This window comes from Opisthocomus hoazin, chromosome 6 (assembly GCF_030867145.1).
Source record: "Opisthocomus hoazin isolate bOpiHoa1 chromosome 6, bOpiHoa1.hap1, whole genome shotgun sequence".
NCBI classification, from domain to species: Eukaryota; Metazoa; Chordata; class Aves; order Opisthocomiformes; family Opisthocomidae; genus Opisthocomus; species Opisthocomus hoazin.
The window spans coordinates 32,788,048-32,806,073 of NC_134419.1; the positions used below are offsets into that span (position 1 = coordinate 32,788,048).

The 18,026-nt window shown below is 43.9% G+C and overlaps 1 protein-coding gene across 3 annotated transcripts in view; it reads left to right on the top strand.

The window, feature by feature from the left end:
• COP1 (COP1 E3 ubiquitin ligase) overlaps positions 1-18,026 on the top strand; it is a 128,072-nt gene that overhangs the window by 61,221 nt on the left and 48,825 nt on the right. For 2 of the 3 annotated variants that reach the window (XM_075422610.1, XM_075422612.1), the window contains exons 13-15: positions 630-738; positions 2,525-2,606; positions 9,170-9,286. In XM_075422610.1, the coding sequence (XP_075278725.1) occupies positions 630-738; positions 2,525-2,606; positions 9,170-9,286 (308 nt within the window). The remainder of the gene's footprint in view (positions 1-629; positions 739-2,524; positions 2,607-9,169; positions 9,287-18,026) is intronic. The other variant, XM_075422613.1, reaches the window with a different exon arrangement.

Here is an 18,026-nt window from a genome sequence, read left to right on the forward strand (position 1 = left end):
ATGAATACATGTGGGAAAAGAATAAATCCCAAACTCTAGGACTTCATATTGAGGGAGGCGATGTCACTTAAGCCAACAAAGCTTTTCTTTTAGCTTGTGGGGGACCTTAGAAATGCTTACAAATATCTGCAGGGTGGGTGTCAGGAGGATGGGGCCAGGCTCTTTTCAGTGGTGCCCAGCGACAGGACAAGGGGCAACGGGCACAAACTGAAGCAGAGGAAGTTCCAGCTGAACATGAGGAAGAACTTCTTCCCTCTGAGGGTGACGGAGCCCTGGCCCAGGCTGCCCGGGGAGGCTGTGGAGTCTCCTTGTCTGGAGATATTCAAGCCCCGCCTGTACAAGGTCCTGTGCAGCCTGCTGTGGGTGACCCTGCTTCGGCAGGGGGTTGGGCTGGGTGACCCACAGAGGTCCCTGCCAACCCCGACCTTTCTGTGATTCTGTGGGGGAAGGTTTGTTATGTTTCTGGTGGGTTTTAATTTTGTCCTTTCCTGAGTGTTTCAGTGGGGTGGCTTGATCAAATGCTGCATGCCTTGCAAAGACACTAATTGCTTGACGTATTGCAAAAGTGATTTTTGCATTGCGAGGTATGATTTAATGTATGACTGACCAGGGCGCTCTTTCTTTCTAAGCTGTATCAGCTGGAGTAGTTACCACAAGAACCTGCTAGCCAGCAGCGACTATGAAGGCACTGTCATCCTTTGGGATGGATTCACAGGACAAAGATCCAAGGTCTACCAGGTAACACGCAATCAGTGAGCAACACTTCCTTACACCACGGGCCACGTCAGGGGGGCGGTATTCAGCCTGAGGTTCTGCTTCTAGTCCAGCGATAGGCTTTTACATTTCACAGGGTGAAATGGATGCTCTTCCTATTTGGTAAATGTGTCTGTCACACAGCTTTACTGAGCCGTAGCCCTCCGAGGGCAGCAGCAATATCTTCTTGTCACAGTCGTGAGGCAGCTGATGTTCGCTTGCTGCTGCTTTCGGGTAGGGAATCTGCACAGGGAGAAATGAGTTGGAAGTTGTTTCTCGCCTTTCTTTAGAAACGTCTGTCTCCATACCTGTTCCACTTCAGTCTTTGTGAAAAGGCTTTTGTCAAATCCTGCAGTGATTGCTGCTGCTGCAGGTGCTCATGAAGCAGAAGAACAAATTGCAGACTGAAGTGGCACAGCTGAGAGAACAGAGGGGTAGGCAGAACCCTTCCTGGTACAGCCCTGTGCTCGGCAGAGCAGCGCAGGCATGGAAGTGAGCTGAGCTCAACCACAAGACCTGCTTCGGGAGAGCTTCCTGGAATTTTGCCTTTTCATGCAATTTGAACATTGCTTTTCTATATAATGGATTCTGAACGCCTTGTGATCGGAACAAGGAGGCTGGAAGAGAAGGTGGTCCGTTTGGGGAGAGGCTGGAAGTGCTGCAGGCTGTGTAGTAGCCTAGTGCATTGGACCTGTTCAGTGATAATGAATGACTGCAGACTAGCCTGCAGTTCTCCCTGCTTGACAGTTCAATCCAAGTTTTTATTCCTGTTTAAGTCTTTGTGTACTCTTCTGTTGTGTTTTGGCCATTTTATAATGATTGTTTTCACTAATCCTCTGCGTATCTCAATTAAAAAGAAATTATGCTGGACAAAATAAACCGTGTCAGTTTTCCTCACAGATAGATTTTGTGTTTCTTTGAGTCTGAATAATGAACCTAGAGAGAACCAGCTGTTGCTTATGTTAAAACAAACTCATTTTGCTTCCTGTCAGATTACTTGAATTTTTTTAGTTGGATTCAGATAGAGGCGTGCGTACTGACATCTGCTTCGCATGTATTAGAAATCCTTTTGTGACTTTGTCCTGGCGAGCTTTACATGTCGTCGCGCTGCAAGCCTGCACGGAGGCTTTAAACAAAGGGTTTGACTGAATTTCAGGTTTCATTCGATGCAGTGTTTCCCTTCCCTGTGGGATGTGCCACCATGGCAGATACAGCTCTGCTGTGTTTTGAGGAGGAGTGTGCGGTCTTGTCAGAATATTTGTTTTGAGTGGAATAACAAGAGGATTAGACACCAGAAGTTTTGTTTAATAATTCAACAGGAAGGTGAGGATTTCCTGGACTTTGAGAGGAGGTGTTTAAAATGGCTTTGAACGGGCATCTTATCGGTACTGGGAGGTACAACTGTGATATACTAGAATAAGCAGCAGCATACAGTGGAACCACAGACAGCCAAACCATGCTGCAAAAACAGAGCTTTAATGTGTATTTCCTGAAATCATTATGGTTTTTTCTCTCAAGTAAAAAACACAATCAGTTTTAGCTTTTAAACTTGCCATTCTACTGTTTTCTGCTTTCATGGCATGTCTAGCGTACTTCAAGCACTGGTCTGATTGGGAGAAAAGATATTTTTAGGGAAACTGCTCAGCACAGTGAGCTTCTCTGTGTAGGATTCTCCTGACAATTTATACCAAGCAACATGTGTTTTTTCTTTTATTCTTTTATCAGATTATAGCTCACTGCCTTGCAATATTTTTCTTGTTTCTCTAAACAGGAACATGAGAAGAGGTGCTGGAGTGTTGACTTTAACTTGATGGACCCAAAGCTCTTGGCTTCAGGCTCTGATGATGCCAAAGGTATTGTTCTTTGTCAGTCTGTGTGCAGAAGGCTTACACTTCGCATATTTCCTTTGAGGAACAAAAATGCGATGTTTCAAGTAGCTGATTCCTCAGCTGCCTTGAATATTGTAGTTGACGTGGTAATGTTTAAAGGTATTACTGAACTCTTTGGATCTTAGAGAAGGAGAAGCTTTGTTTGGATAAAAATTTCTTGGTGCGATGTTCACATTGTTCAGGTAATATGCTCTCTAGCTAGCATTTTCCAGGACACTAAACAAAGCAGAATGTGTTTTAACATTAGGCTTGTTGAGTTAAAGCCTTGGGGCCTTTCAAAAGAACAGCATGTATTTATATTTCAAAAATGAGGTTGTCAGTGAAAAAGCAGAAGTTAAAAATGCCTGCTGCTGTTTTACCTGTAGCTCTCAATGTTAAAGACTGCGCACACCGAGAAGCGTCCTGCTTTCACGATGTGTGGTGTGTTTCTCGGAGTTCAGCGCGGTCGGGTGATAGGCTGAGCGGGAGCGCTGGGAGCAGTGCTCAGCTTTCCACGCTCTGGTGTCCGTTTGATGAAGGGCTTTTGGAGAGAACCCTGAAGACAAGCCCTTGCCTAACATACCGCTAGAAAAATGTTTCTCTTCTAAAAAGCAATAAGAAACTTCTAAAGAAAAGAATAACACCGAGCAACATGTAGTATTCTTCATCCCTAATGAGTAAGATTTTATCTGTAGTAAGTTTACAATATGAAATCAGAGTTATTAAGCAGCAAGAGCTCGAGAGTTCATTTCATAGCCAGTGGGGATCAGCGCTCTCAGATGGGCTGATACAGCTCTGGACAGACCTCTTTGTGATTTGCTTTGATAAATTAGTTTTTCATAAACATGAAATCTTGCAAGCTGTTCCTCCCTCTAAAATGCTTTTAAATTCTGTTTCAAAAGAAAGCTGTATTAGTGGTCCTCAGTTGCATTTGGCAGTTTTAGTGTAGCTGGTAATACCATTTACAAAATGCAGCTTTAATGATTATTTTATATTTAAGGTCTGTTTTAAATGTCTTTGATACATTCTCCCCCCGCCCCTTCCTGGTGGAAGATGAGAGTGGTTTCTATGTGCTGAAATGCAGCAGGAGTGAACATTCACCTTGTAAATTATCAGCCCCTTCATCACGTTGCTTCCCACTCATGCTCTGTATTTGAAAAAGCTGATCTGCCAGGTAGACACGCATTTATTAGCATGTTAACAAGTTGTCCGGTTTTGCAAAGCCAGCTGCAAGCGGAGCTCCTGGCTCTGGTTTAATGGTTCACGTCTTCAGTAATAGCTTCTAAGCGCGTAGTGTTTACTTAGAAGTTATTGTGATAAAGTCAGCAGATCTACATAACTTGCATTTCAATTCACAAAGGTCTTTTGAAGGTGTACTGGGGTTTTGGTGGCTAAAACTGGGTTGGAACATTTTATCCTTTACTTCTACCATGGTTTGTCTGTGATTTGCATATGTAACAAGCCTGTTGGAGACAAATGGAGTCCTGTGTGGAAGTGCTTGAAGTAAGGACAGCTTTTTAGAAGTCTTTAAGGTGCAGAGCAATAGTAGCAAATGTCCAAATTAATGTCATAATGTCCACCTTCTGTTTCAGTGATCACACTGGAGGGGTTAAATGTGAGAAAAGCTAACACCTGTGATGAGTTGTCTTAATTCAAACCTGCCCAACTTAAACTTTTGTCTTTCTGCTTGTCGCATTCATGAGTGTTTGGTTGAGTTCTGGCCAGCTTTGGGCATATATAACACACATTTGGCCAGGTACAGTGGCTGGTGGGAAATCCAAATTCTAAAGTGACAGCTTTGCCAGTTCTTCCTGCTTGCTGCGTATCTACCTGTCCTCGCTCGGTCTTTTGAGGTTGGAAGCTAATTTTTAAAGCACTTGGTATGCTCGGTAGGCATGTATTGGGGAAGGAGCTTTTAGATGCAGAGTCCTATTGTCTGTGCTTCACAGCTGTGGCTGCCAGGGCTCAGGCACAGCAAAGGGGGTACTAATGAGAGGAGTGCTATTAGGGGTACAATGATTGTGATACAATTAGAAGCAGCATCCTTGGGCCTCGGTCCTGCATTGTCCTTGTTGTTAGATGAAGATAATCCAGGATGCTTATTTGTGGAAGATCTTTCTACTTTAATAGCAGATAATGAGAGCATAAAAGCATTATGGTATTTGAAGTAACTACTGTCTGTATGAAAACATCATTTTTATCTACAGTTGTCTTGCCCTTCCCTTTTAAAGGGGCAAGGGTAGTTGTATATGTCCATAGGGACCTGATGGTGTAAACCAACTAGACAGCGGTGAGTAAAATGAAAGTGTTTACTTGTGCTACAAGCAGCTTGGGGAACCAGCACAGTCTTAATTTCAGTTCTTTTATGCACATAATAATGGTAGGAGCTATGGTTCTTGTGTAAGTAAGAAAGGGTGGATTTCTGCTGTTGGAGAAGAGATTATTTAATTTTGTGAAGGCAAAATAATGCCATCAAAGTGCCAGGAAAGGGCTGGAGCTAGTGCACTTAGCTAATGACTTACAGCTGCTTCTCAACCCCATGTCCCCCTCTGTTCTGGGCTGGGAATGTAGTTTAATGGCCGTGGCAAATTTAGCAGATGAGATAGGGCAAAATATTTTGTGATGCCATGTGGGTAGAATTGAAGTCTCTGCTGGGGTAGAGACTTGTTTTAGAGTGAGCAAGCATTTGTTCTCTGCTCTGGAGGTTGTTTGTGAAGCTCTCTGAAGCTCAAGGAGATACAAGCAGTACTGACAAATTCAGCTGAAGAGAGTCCTGGGTTTATGTCCTTTCTGTAAGCTGTAGTCCCTTCACTGTTCCCAGTTCAAAATGGAGAGTTGGAGCAGAACAGGAGCACCCAATTGCTCTGAGCTTGTAGCAAGAGGTTATTCTTCATGGTCTCATGGCAAGGAGGAATACAAACATCTGTTCCGTTATGTCTAAGGAAAGCAATTTCCTTGCTGCATTGGTAAGTGAGACTACTGGTAGCAGTCATACAGGTATATTTTTTTTTTATAGTGCCCCTGAATTCAGAGGGGCAACACAGATTTGCAGAGTTGGCTTCACAAAGAAGAAGCCTGGCCTTCTAGAGAGGGAACTAGCCTGAGAACTACAGATCAGAGTTTGCTCCTCGGCTTTGTTCAGGACTTCCAGAGGGTTGTCTGGGGCTTCATTTTCAGTGATACTTCACTCCTTCAGCTTCTGCTGACTTTAACGGAGGTATAGACGTTTGTTGTTCTTAAAATATCGAGTTCAGCTTTCACTTTGCTCATTTTCCTGGCTAAAAGAAGTTCGATAATTTCCTGGCGATTTGTGGGGTTGTTGGATTCAACTGGGAATACCTTGAAAGGTCAAGAAGATGTTGGTAGTTAAAATACCAACCAAAATGTCTGTCTGGCTGTGTCTTATGCAAGGAGGAGTACCCTACAGTGATTGCCTGCTAACAGCCATCAGTTGGCATCATCCTCCTTGCCTGCTCAAGGCAGTGGATCAAAAATTTTGCCTAGCAGGACAATTCAGCAGCTTCCTCCTTTCCTAGGGATTCCTCTAATCCGTGCAAACGAGTCTTGTGCTAGCAGTATCCCGTTGCTGGCTTACAGCTGTTTCAGCATAGCAGCAGGCTCTCCATCACAGGAACAGATAAGAATTGTAAGAATGACAGGCTGGGTGAAATATCCCTACTATCAGTGTACCGACTGTGTACATCAACAACTTCAGCTATTGTCGTGCAGGCTTCTGCCTCTCTTACTCAGTGTTTGGACGTGGAACTGATGTATAGAAAATTAATTTATAAACTTACGCATTTGGTGTAAAGCTCCAACTGCATACGAAATTATCTTGAAAAGACCTAAGCGTTTTAAACTGAAAAAGCTGTTCTGGAGGCATCTTCTTACTGCTTGGAGAGGTAGACATTTGGCCGCATGGAGGATGTCTCTCAGCAGCTGCAAAATTGGGAACCGTATGCTTTGAGAACATGTTTTCGGAGTAGTCAATCTCGGATGGTTGCTTGTCTCATCCACACAATTCTAGGTGTTATGAAGGCACCTGTACGTTATATAATTACTGCCTCGACCTCAGCAAAATTTCTGAAAGCTACAGCAAATAAACTGTACCCTTATGAATTATGCTTTATTAACCTGTCAGTTCCCTTTAAGGAATAATGGGCAGTTCCAGGTAAAACATGACATGTTTCATTACATGTTTTGTCGCATATATCCTTTTTTATGGCACTGACTAAGATATAATTGGAGCCCAGCATATCCCACAGCAGAAATTGCAGGCTCTGATCTGTGTCTGTCAGTTGTAATGAATATCATGATGGCTTTGAACATGCGGGTTGACTCTTCACCAGATTAAATGGCTCATCGTATGACCTGAAAAGCTGAATGAAAAAAGGAGCCAAGCTGAAACTGAGCGCTCAGCTAGCTTTTGCTACAAAACTGAGACCAGATGGCCATTCATTTCTTAGAGGTGGTGTCAATGAGAGACTTGGATGCTTTGGCTGCAGCTTTGATATCGGGTTGGAAGCTTCAAGACAAGCCTGTGCAGGACATCGCTCTGAGCTGTGAGATCACGTAACCTCCCCGCATGCCTCAAGCTGAAGCAGTGTTGTCTGCCAACAGTGTCCTCTTGTAATAGTGGTGGTATTTGCTTACTATGCCACCTCATCCGTAAACTGGATGTCCTCTACTGCAACTTAGACTAGACATCTCTTGGTGTCTGTTCATTAAAGCAAAATGCTCATGTGTTATTGTTTTTCAAAAGTGGCTTTCCTGGCTCCATTCCCCTCCTCGCCCAAAAGCGCAGAGCACGATGGAGGAGGTGTATCATCCAGTCTCACTTAGGAGAACAGAGCATCTTAAGCCATGCTGCAAAGCTGTTGGTTTCGTTTAGAAACGTAGGTAGATGTTTAAAGATTAATATTATAGCTCTGGTAGATGAAAATGGGTTTACTTCTGAAAACCAAGAACAGGGTGGGTGCTGTTTTCTTTGAATTTTACATAATGCTTATATGCAAGTACAGTACGCATCAGTGTTTGTATATCTGGTGTGTGTGTGTGCTGCTGTGTAATGGTTTCAGGCAGCTGTCAGATACCCCCCAGTACTGTATTTAAAATGATTCCTTAGCAAGCTCTGAGCAGTCATGTATTTCCTTCACTCTTCAAGCAGTTCTCCCAAGTATCGCCAGAAATAGTGCAGTCTTGATGCTTTTCATTGCTTGCCATGCTGTTAAAAAGTAGGTGTGCTAGAACGAACCTGCTAGCGTTCCTCATTTTCCTGGACTATCTAACACATCCTTGGGTAATCCACGTGGAAGCTTTGCTTCTCCTTCGAAGTTCCTGGGAAAGACTGACCAAGAGGTGATGCAGAGGACCCCGCAGAGAGTGCGGGGACTTGCCAGGAGACTGCTTACCTCGTGCATTGACCACAGTGGGCAACAAGATTCCTGTTCTTTAGGAACCTACCCTCCAAAGTGAGCTTTCTGTAAAAACACATCAGGGGACCTGTTGTCCACAGAAGAGGCCCAGGCAGCTCATGAGAGCTGTTAGGGGTTGAAGCCTTCATGTATCTCCTGCGTGTTCAAATGTTGGCTTCAGTTTGCTCTGCATCCTACCTCAGCATGCTGATGGTGATGCTCAAGTAGAGCACAACCCACTCTTCAAGAAAGGGGGAAGGGAGAAAATTTGTCTTATTTACTGCCTTGTAGGCATCAGCGGGGCTTGATGCCAATGTGCTGCCCCTTCATCTGGACCGAGGGCGGTGTGTTTTATCTGTGGCTTTTAATAGTAAGATTGGCTATGTGGGGAGCGCCTGGCACTCTTCAGCTTGAGGTTGAATGGTACTTGAAGTGTTCGTGGAGGGTGGGGAAGGCTGTGTTTTGAAAAGCTGCTGGTGTTTTCTTTTGGTTGTCCAGTGAAACACTGAAGTGAGTACTTGGGGGAAGAGCTTGTTCTGTACCACGTAGTGTGATCGGTGTTCACATGTAGAACAGCAGAGTTCTTGTACCAAGGGAATATATTGTCATGGGAAGCCAGCGTACTGATTTCTTTCCTGTCTGTGCCAGTTTCTCAAGAGTAAAACAAGTTGTTCTCACTCTCTGTGCTCAAGCATACAATTAGGTGTATTTATTCTGTGCAAAGCAATTCTGCCGTGGAGTGTGGGGTTCTTGCATCGCCGGTAAGGGACGAGGAACAAAAAGGACGCAAGCCTTCCTGCTCTTGATTATATGAATCTGCACTCCGGTAGCCTTAAATGCTGAGATTCTAACGCGGTTACTCACCTGCTGCCATGTTCTCAGTCATGCAGGATGGGGACTTTCAGTATCTCCTGTGTGTGTGGAAGTGGGCAGAATATTTGCAGTGCACGCTTGAAAATATTCTCAAGCTTACCAGTCATCAGCAGCAACTGACCCTTTATAATCACTAATAATGGGGCAAGTGAGGTTTTTTTTAGACTCCTAGTTATTTCATAAACAAGTTTTATGCCTTCAGATGAGGTAGATGTGTTTTTTTGTTTTTGTTTACTCATTTAACTTTTTCTGTTTCTCTAGTGAAGCTGTGGTCTACCAACTTGGACAACTCAGTAGCAAGCATCGAGGCCAAGGCTAACGTGTGTTGTGTCAAATTCAGCCCCTCTTCTAGGTATCACCTAGCTTTTGGCTGTGCAGGTAGGTAAAAGGGGTTTGGGGCAAAGAGGTGCGGTTTCTTCCTGCCTTTGTTTCTTGTTCCTCCCAAAGACGTGAGGTTGGCTGCTGTGCCCAGGAGTGAGGTGTCTTTGCAGTTAAAATAACCTCAGAGTAAGACTTCTCAAGCATGCAGTTGCCCAGAAGACAGCGTGATACCCAAGCACCAACTTCATCCTGCAGCCTGACGTTTTAATTTGGGTGCCCCTCTCAGATCAAAGCTCCCAAGAGCAGGTCGCCCAGTGTATTTACTGAGGTCGCTAAGGCAACCGGGCAAAGCTCACCTTGGAGAGTCTCATAGCAAAGTGTTAATGTGTTAACATGGTGATAGCTGTTCTTTCTGATTTGTAGCGTTGCTCTATAAATACTACAAAGCCAAACTGGGAATTTTAACTGGTATTACCCCGGGGCGTGCTGTGAAACAGTGGCTGTGTGTGTTTCCCATAGCTGCAACTGTAGCCCCCGTGGATGGGCTCCTGTTCTCCTAGGTTGGGTAGAGCATCGCTGTTAATGTTGTCTTTGAAGTAGTGCGTGGGGAGGGCACGATGAGCCTCTTACTTAGATTAAATAGTTCTTGGTGATTATACAAAGATTTGAGAGCAGAGCAGGTATCGCTTTGGGAGGAAACTGTATCATGCTGTGCATGCAGCAACTGAAACTTGGAGGTACCTATAAATGTTTAACCAGCTCTGCACTTTTTCTCCTTGGAGTTTTAACGCACTTGTAACTAGATGTTCTGATGACATTTGCTATCTCTGGACTTCAGGAGATACGCTGATCATTCTTGCAACCACTGGTTTGCTATTTCATTTAGGAGTTCCCATTTCCAGGCTGGTTCTACTTAGGTTGTGACTCTTAGTAGGAAAAGATAAATTTGCATTTTGATACACTACAAAAAATGGATTCAGACTGGAGTGTAAAATATTGACTTGCTTGACAGGCATCTCGCTGAAGTTTAGTGAATTACGTGCAAGAATAGAATTGAATTACAATACGTACTGGCAGCATTTGAATGGAAGGGCCTGTGTGTGAAAGGCTCTAGGGAAAGATGAGAGCACCAGCTCCAAATGGATCAGTCGCTGATTAAAATAGATATGGAGAAGCAGCATGAAACAGAAGTCTTCCTGATAAATCGAACTGGTATTCCTTTCCACTTGAAAAACAGGGCGGGGGTAAGGCACCAATAAATCTATGAAGGCTTTTGGAGCTGTAGGGCGCACGGGATGGGAGCGGATAGGAGTCTCTGTCCATGCTTGTGTCGAACACACCACGATGGGCTCATCTTCAACAGGCGTGTTTGGGAAAGAAGCGTTAGCAAGCACCGGGAGTTACGGGGAGGTTTTAAATGACTACATAGAGATGTTCATGATTTAGAGAATGCTGAGGGGTAAAATGGTATTTGTGCTGGGGAAGAAGCGTAGGAGGGAGAGAAGATAAATTTTTTAAAGTGTTTACATCTGCTTGATGCTTGGTAATTGTCTCTAAATAAAAATTAAAATGGGTATTTAACTATGATTGCTGAAACAATTACATGGAGTAATTGAACTGATGGGAATGACTTCCCGCAAAGGAATTCTAATTGGTCTTTCAGCTACAAATACATGTGAAAAGGTGGCTTATGAAATGAAGAGAAATATTGCGGTCCTAGAAAATGTTATTTTCCGAACTCCTAAAAAGAAAATCAGAGCAAAGAAATGAATTAGTGCCTGCTTTCATGTAGCTGAAGATGTCCCGGCTCATTGCAGGTGGATTGGGCTAGATGACTGTTCAAGGTGCCTTCCAACCCAGACTGTTGATCGACTCGTACTCAGGCAGGCCTGTTCCATGCGTTAGGATGGAGATGGAGGCTTTGCTGCGCTATCAGTTTCAGCTAGCCTGGTTTACTAATTTCATGTAGTCTATGGAAAAAGCAATGTAACTTGCAGATAGTGTGATTTGTTACGTGGGCTATAAAATTAATAAAGGAAGAGTCGAAGCTGGCTTCCTTTAGTATTTAAACAACAAAAAAAAAAAGGTGGGAGGGGATTGGGCACACAGATATAGCCATTCTTGTTTGCCTCACGTAGAAATAAAGAGGAGCAGTAGAAAACACTAAACAGTAATTCACTGACCACTGTAGTGGTTCTCTCTGCCTTGGCTTGTTCTTGCACTCAGAGGATTTTCAGTTTTGAAACATGATGTTTCAGTTACTTTCTCAGTGATTTATTCAATGGTGAAAGAGCAGAGATTTCCTAGCAATGCACACCCAACGCTATTTTGTGCAGTATTTAGGCAGAAGTGTTGCTCCTTCACATAATCTGTTTTATTTGTTGATTTGATGGAACTTAGTGCTATATATGTGTGTGTATGTTTGTGTATATATATTTATAGCTTAAGACTTAAGGAGATAAGCAATTAATTAAATGGCTGGTATGGGGGAAAAGTATTGGTACTTAATATTTGAGATATAAAAGGAGGAAGTAAATTGATTTACTGTACCATTATTAAATGACTGAACATACATGTTTTGGTTCCTCCGTTCTCTATATGCAGAATAGCTTGCAAGCTAGCATGCCTTGCTTCAGCAGTGGAATTTTGACTACAAGCCTAATTGTTTTCAGTGTTAATATTTTGAAATTATAATTTTTTCAATTTTAGTTTCCTGTTTTTCTTTTCTTTTGAAGGTTGGTCTTAACCATCCATAGAGCTGGAACACCTTTTCATAAGGTCTTGCCCTTTACACCTTTGTTAAGGAAAGATTTTCCTCTGCCCTTGACAAATGCATCTTGCCCAGTTGCATCCATCTACTCAGAATGCCTCTTTCAAGTGAGTTTTCCTGATCGGATGCTTCAGTTAGATCAGCACCTCTGTGCTGGCTCCCCCTTTGCGTTCTCCACAGAAATAAGAAGGCTATCTTAAGGTCCTTTCTACCTTTTCTCCATTTTACGTATCCCTTCTCATTTGTTAATGAAATCTTGACTGTTGGCTTGTCTCTGCCAGTGAAGCTACATTGTTGTGCATAGGGTAAAATATTGAGAGGTATGTTTGTGCTTTCTCTGACTTTCTCTAATTTTAGAACTCCCTTTTACAGAAAAATAAGAACGAAGATACTTGAAAGTCCCACAGAGGTCTACCAACATGTGGCATGGATTATGTGAGCTGTTGCAGCAGCCCTTTGAAGTGTTTTCATTGACTTTTCATTCCCTGGGTGCCTCTGTCTGCTGAGGACCTCAAGTCCTCAAACCCCAGTCTCTTTTGGGATGGGAATCACTGTGGCATGTCCAGTGCTGAGGGTGATGGCAGCTTGGCCCTCAGCTGGGTCCCTCAGCTGTACTGCAGTGTAGGTAGCCACCATCATGTACCTGCAGATTCAGGGCTCTAAGTAATCCTGAACCAGAGATCTTGGTTTTTAAAAAAGCATTTCCACCTGTGCTCAGTTTGCATGCTGTGTTGTCAAATAAAACAGCGAACCGAAGGACTGTGGCGATGGATTTTGAAGCATGGCCAGGCTGCATACCCGGAGGCACAGTTGTTAAATGGGGGTTATTGCTCCAACAGCTTTGGCTGTGATATTTCTCCCTGATGAGACCATGTTGACTCTGCTAGACTGCTCGCTGCTGTTCACCTCGAACTGCTCCTCCTTCATGGAGAACAGACCTTCCCCCCACGTGCTGAGTTCCTCTGCAGATCCCTTGCCATCACTGACAGCAGAAGAAGGTGAAGCAACTGCCTTGAATGATGCCACCCGAAAAGGACATGATGTGGGTTGGAATTGGGATTTATGTGGATTTCTTGGTCAAACCCTCTGTGCTTCAGTGTACCTGTTGGTAAACATGAGTAGTGGTCATGGAAGGAGTTGCTGTGACGCTGTGGTTTAGATGTAGCCATGGTCAGAAGTGTTGTTGGATTGCGTATCTCAATATGGAACACTTTCCTTTAGAGTCTACAGGGTTGGCTTCAGATGTGGTAGAAAACCATGCTTTAGTTGCCACTATAGAAGCAAATCCCTGGATTGCCATCCAATATGGATGATATATACATTTTTTTCTGGGTTCTTCACTCTGAAAGCTTTTAGCTGACCAAAAGATCGTTTTGGTAGCTTAAAACAGAACAAATGAGCAATAAATTGGAAATAGAGCCTATACACAGGAGGAAGGGGTATTTGATTTGGGAAATAATTCTCTTAAAACCAGACAGGCACTGCAGGTGAGAGGGAAGCTAGTGTGTCTGGCTGCAGCCTGATAAAATCAGTGGCAGCGGAGAGGGCATATAAAGAAGAAAAGATCCATTTTGTCTGTTGCTTTAATAAAATATTCTATTTGCATGCTTATTGATTTGAAACATTGGGCAGTATAAACTGTAATCACCGGCGAATACAAAATCAGGTAATTTTGTGGTCTTTTCCTGTTTTTAAAAATAGATAGGGTTTTATCCTGAAATTAGCTATATAAATCATGACTGAAGTTGTTATTGTTCTGCCTCAGCAGTAGCACTGGTGCCCTTAACCCATATATTTTCTAGCAGTACTATTTCCCTACTAAAAAAAAAAGCCTGAAAATGCATGCGGTTTGCAGCTTGAATGTCCAGGTTGTGCAGTCTGGGTGAGATCAGACTGTCTGCTAACTCCAGTGAGCTAAGCGTAGCTATTGATAGTAGCAGTGCTTTATTCCCAGCATGCTGTAATGCTGTCAGCAGCTACCACTGACCTTTTATTTCCCATATATTATGCAGAGATCATGTCATCAAAACTTCGGATTCCTGAGTTCTTACATTAGATGCATTATTTTCTCGTATGCTGTATTTTTTTTTTCCGTGTAGGACCCACAAATCTGGCAGGTTGGGTTGGGGTATGAGAGGGGTGTCTCAGGGCTGCAGAGATGCAGGACAGAGTACGTGCTCTCCAGGAGCATCACAGAATAAAGTGGAAGCAACGGGCGGGTACAGATGGACAGAGAGCAGCACCGTAATAGCTGCAACGTGGTCAGAGCTGAAGGTTTTGTTGGGTTATTTTTAGCCTTGATCAGGTCTCCAAACCGCTTCACTGTGGTGTCACAAACTCGTGACAGTGTGGGTTCAGGTGAAGTGACCAGGGCAGGGAAGACATGGGACAGTGCTGGTTTGTGGTGGTTCTGCTACTTACAGCCTCCGAGTTTGAGGCTGCCTGTGCTTGGGACACCATACTCCCTCCTAAACCTTCCCAATTTTGTTTTTCCCAGCCTCTTCCTTCATATTGGCAGTTGAGTGGCCAAAACTGAATTGCTTTTTTATTTTTCTGGCTCAGCTCACGCCCTGATCCGAGAGCACCGGAGGCAGCCCCAGCCAGGCTTTTGGAAGCTTGAATTGAGAGCAGTGTGAGCTGAACATGAGGTCTCCTCCCAGGGCTGAGGCTTCTCCCCTTTCTTGCCTGCTCTGTCTCCTCCTGATTCCCTTCCCCACTTGCACATGGATGCTGAGCAAGAGCACTTCCCAAGAAAGCGCTTTTCCTTCAAAGATGGCAATGCCCTTCCCCAGCAGCTTTTGCCTGTTATTTGAAGAGTTTGCCTGTGCACCATCTTCAGCATTATGGGTATTCATCAAGCTCTGACTTCGAATCCAGCCGCCTTTATTTCATTGTTGACCGGCTACAAAACCAGCGATGCCGATTCACGGCATACAATGTGCCAAAGGACTCCTGTTGCTATGTCGACAGCTTTGTTTTCATTTGCAGCTATTTACCCACCTCTTAAGATCTCTGCATCACCCTGATGCACTTACAGTTCCAGGTCACAGGTGGCTTCTTTATCAGCATAGTTCAATTTTGCTAATATATCCGATGTCCAAGCGGGACCGCTTTGGAGACCATCCTTGTCCGGTGAAATATTGATTTTTCTGCTGCAGTAACTGGAGCAGTGATTGCTGTTTTCCAAACATCTCTCTGTAGAGCTAGCCTTTCATGCTGCTTCAGATCTGGGTGGCTTGCCTGGCTTGTCGCTCAGCTCGGAAGAATAATGTGGTATTAATGACCAAGACGGCGGTGTGCCTTCTTGGAAGAGAATTAATATTTTCCAGCTGAAAGCAAGGTCTCACCTTAATAGATTTTCATGGGGGAAGTATTCTGCTCTATTGAAAGCCTTCAGTGACTCAGAAAGAATCTATTTGTGCGAATATATGACATGTTTAGGGTGGAGTTAGGCAGCTTCTTTGTGTTTAAGCTACAAGATTACCTTTAGCTATGAATGCAGCACAGTATTCAAAGGCACTGACAAAGGTTAGGTATTTCTTTCAAGCTTAAGTTTTTCCTGGGATATTGCTGGGAAAAGTTCACAGCAGCGCTCAAAACTCAGCCTTTGAAATGAGTATGGCGTGCAGCAGTCCAGGGTTTGCCTGTGACTCGTGTTGGGCTTTACCTGCAGGTTGTTTTTTCTTTTTGTTGGTATTCAACCATCTTCTTCTAGTCCGTGGTCTCTGAGGCTGTTGGCAGGGGAAGTAGAGGACAAGGTCCATGTTTTGGAAGTGCACGCTTGTCACCTTGTAACTTAAGCTCATTCCAGAATTCATTGCAGAGGTTTCATTTGTTGTGACCTTTGAAAGCATCTACAGCACTTCAGGCAGTTGAGGGTCGTTGGGAGGAATCGATGTTTTCAGCCAGGGTGGTTGTGATCGTATTTCTGTCCTGATGGTACTTACTGTGGGGGAAGCGCTGAGCTTAGTGGGATTGTTTAGGTTAGAACACCATCTTGAAGGTTTGACTTAAAACTTATCCCTCTTCTTGGATACTGGGATGTAACTGGAAGTGAAGTATCAAACCATACCTTCTGCTGTCCTGGTGAAGACCACCTTTCTGACACTGGTAGGTAGATCACGTTCTGCTGCTGCTCAGGACAGAAACAGGAGAGCTGCAGCAGTGCTGTGTTTTTTAAACCTACGATGCTTGCAGGTAAGCTGGCGTGCCCGTATTTGCACATCAGAGGTGCTGCCAGATCAGCCAGGCACCGCACCACGTCGTCCTGCCTTGCTGCAGGAGATTGGGGAGGTACACGAGACCGCTCATAGGTATGCAGGACATGTTGTGCATGCGGATTTCATGTAAGCTTCAGAGTTTAAAAGCTTAGATAACTTTACTTGCACAGAAAAAGTAGTCTCTGACTTGTGTTGGGTAAAGTGTTTGCCGTGAATAGTGAGTAATAATAGAGACCTGCTGGGATTTTCCAAGCTTTATCCCAGAGGTCGTCACACTTCAGTAACAAGTGAGCAAATAAAACAAACTCAAAGCTTCATTTGATTCTCTGGAGAAAAGGAGAATTCGGTCATAAGCAGAAATGAGCGTGCTAATTGTTTGCTTAAATATTCGTTTCCTGAACATTTTGTCTTATGACTGGTGTAGAAGTCATTTAGTCAATGTTACAAAACTCAAATGAAAATTGAAATGAGCCTTGAAATTTAGGAACAGAATAGGCAACTGCAAGATTCATCTTCCCTCAGAATGCCAAATTGCTCTTGCTGCTAGCTGCTGCTGTATCCCGTAGAGTTTCATCCTTTCCAACCCCGGCAGTTTCCAGAGCTGCAGTTGTTCTGGTGCCTCATTTGAAGGAATTGCTCATTGGAATGACGTTGTCTGTAATGGCTTCCTGTGTTAGCTCCTGTTCAGGCTGCTGCGTAGATGAACCCTTCCATCCCTTTATTTGGGTACCGTGCGCATTTAGACTTTTATAACAGATGCTACTTTTTCCTTACAAACTGGTGAAGAGTCACATTGCATAGGAGAACCGATAACCTGCAGATGCAGTGGGGGCTCTGTCTCAAAGGCATGGTTTGATAGTGTCTGAGCACCCAAGCATTGCATGTGTTTTTAGGAGAAGAATTTTTCAACACTTGGTCTAGGTTGAGAGGAATCATCTAAAGATGCCCTCTTAGCCATTTGCATTTTGAGAAGATAACAAAAAGGAAGACCGTAGATGTGTGTGCAAATCTAGTTACCTTTCGTGTCACTTATTTCATTGCATAGCTGGGGTGTACCCCACCTCTCTTCCCCATTGCTTACTTGTGTATCATCATGTATTTCCCCATCCTTATTTTGTTGCCTGCATAATCCCACCATAACTTTTGGGGTTTGCTTTAAGCATTCTTTATCTAAACTTGAATATTAGCATTTGTACCACTGTACTCAGTACCCATCAGCTCTCCCAGTGTTGTCTGCTTTGAGGGCAGCTGAGGTGATGAATCGTATCACCATCTCCGAAACCTAGTAAAAGAAGGCTTGTATCTCCTCAGGCTAGTGAAGCAAAATGTAGCTCTGGACCAAAATCAGGTTTGACTGGTAATTTGGCATACTCTGGTCCTCAGCTGCGTATTGGAATGCGTGTGGCATCAGCTTGCACTTTGGCTAGAGACCATTAGACTCCTCTGAAGCCTGTTTGGTTCTCTTTGTATGACGTCTGCTGGTATAACAAACTCTAAAGCTGTTGCTTCATAAATGTGCTTCTAAAATCTTGGGGAGGATGCTACTTTTCATATCTACCTTTCTTAATGTCTTAGTGTCCAGTTCTGGGCTCCCCAGTTCAAGAAAGATGAGGAGCTACTGGACAGAGTCCAACACAGGGCTACGAGGATGATGGGGGGACAGGAGTATCTCTCCTACGAGGAGAGGCTGAGGGAGCTGGGCTTGTTCAGCCTGAAGAAGAGAAAGCTGAGAGGGGCCCTTAGAAATGCTTATAAATATCTGCAGAGTGGGTGTCAGGAGGATGGGCCCAGACTCTTTCCAGTGGTG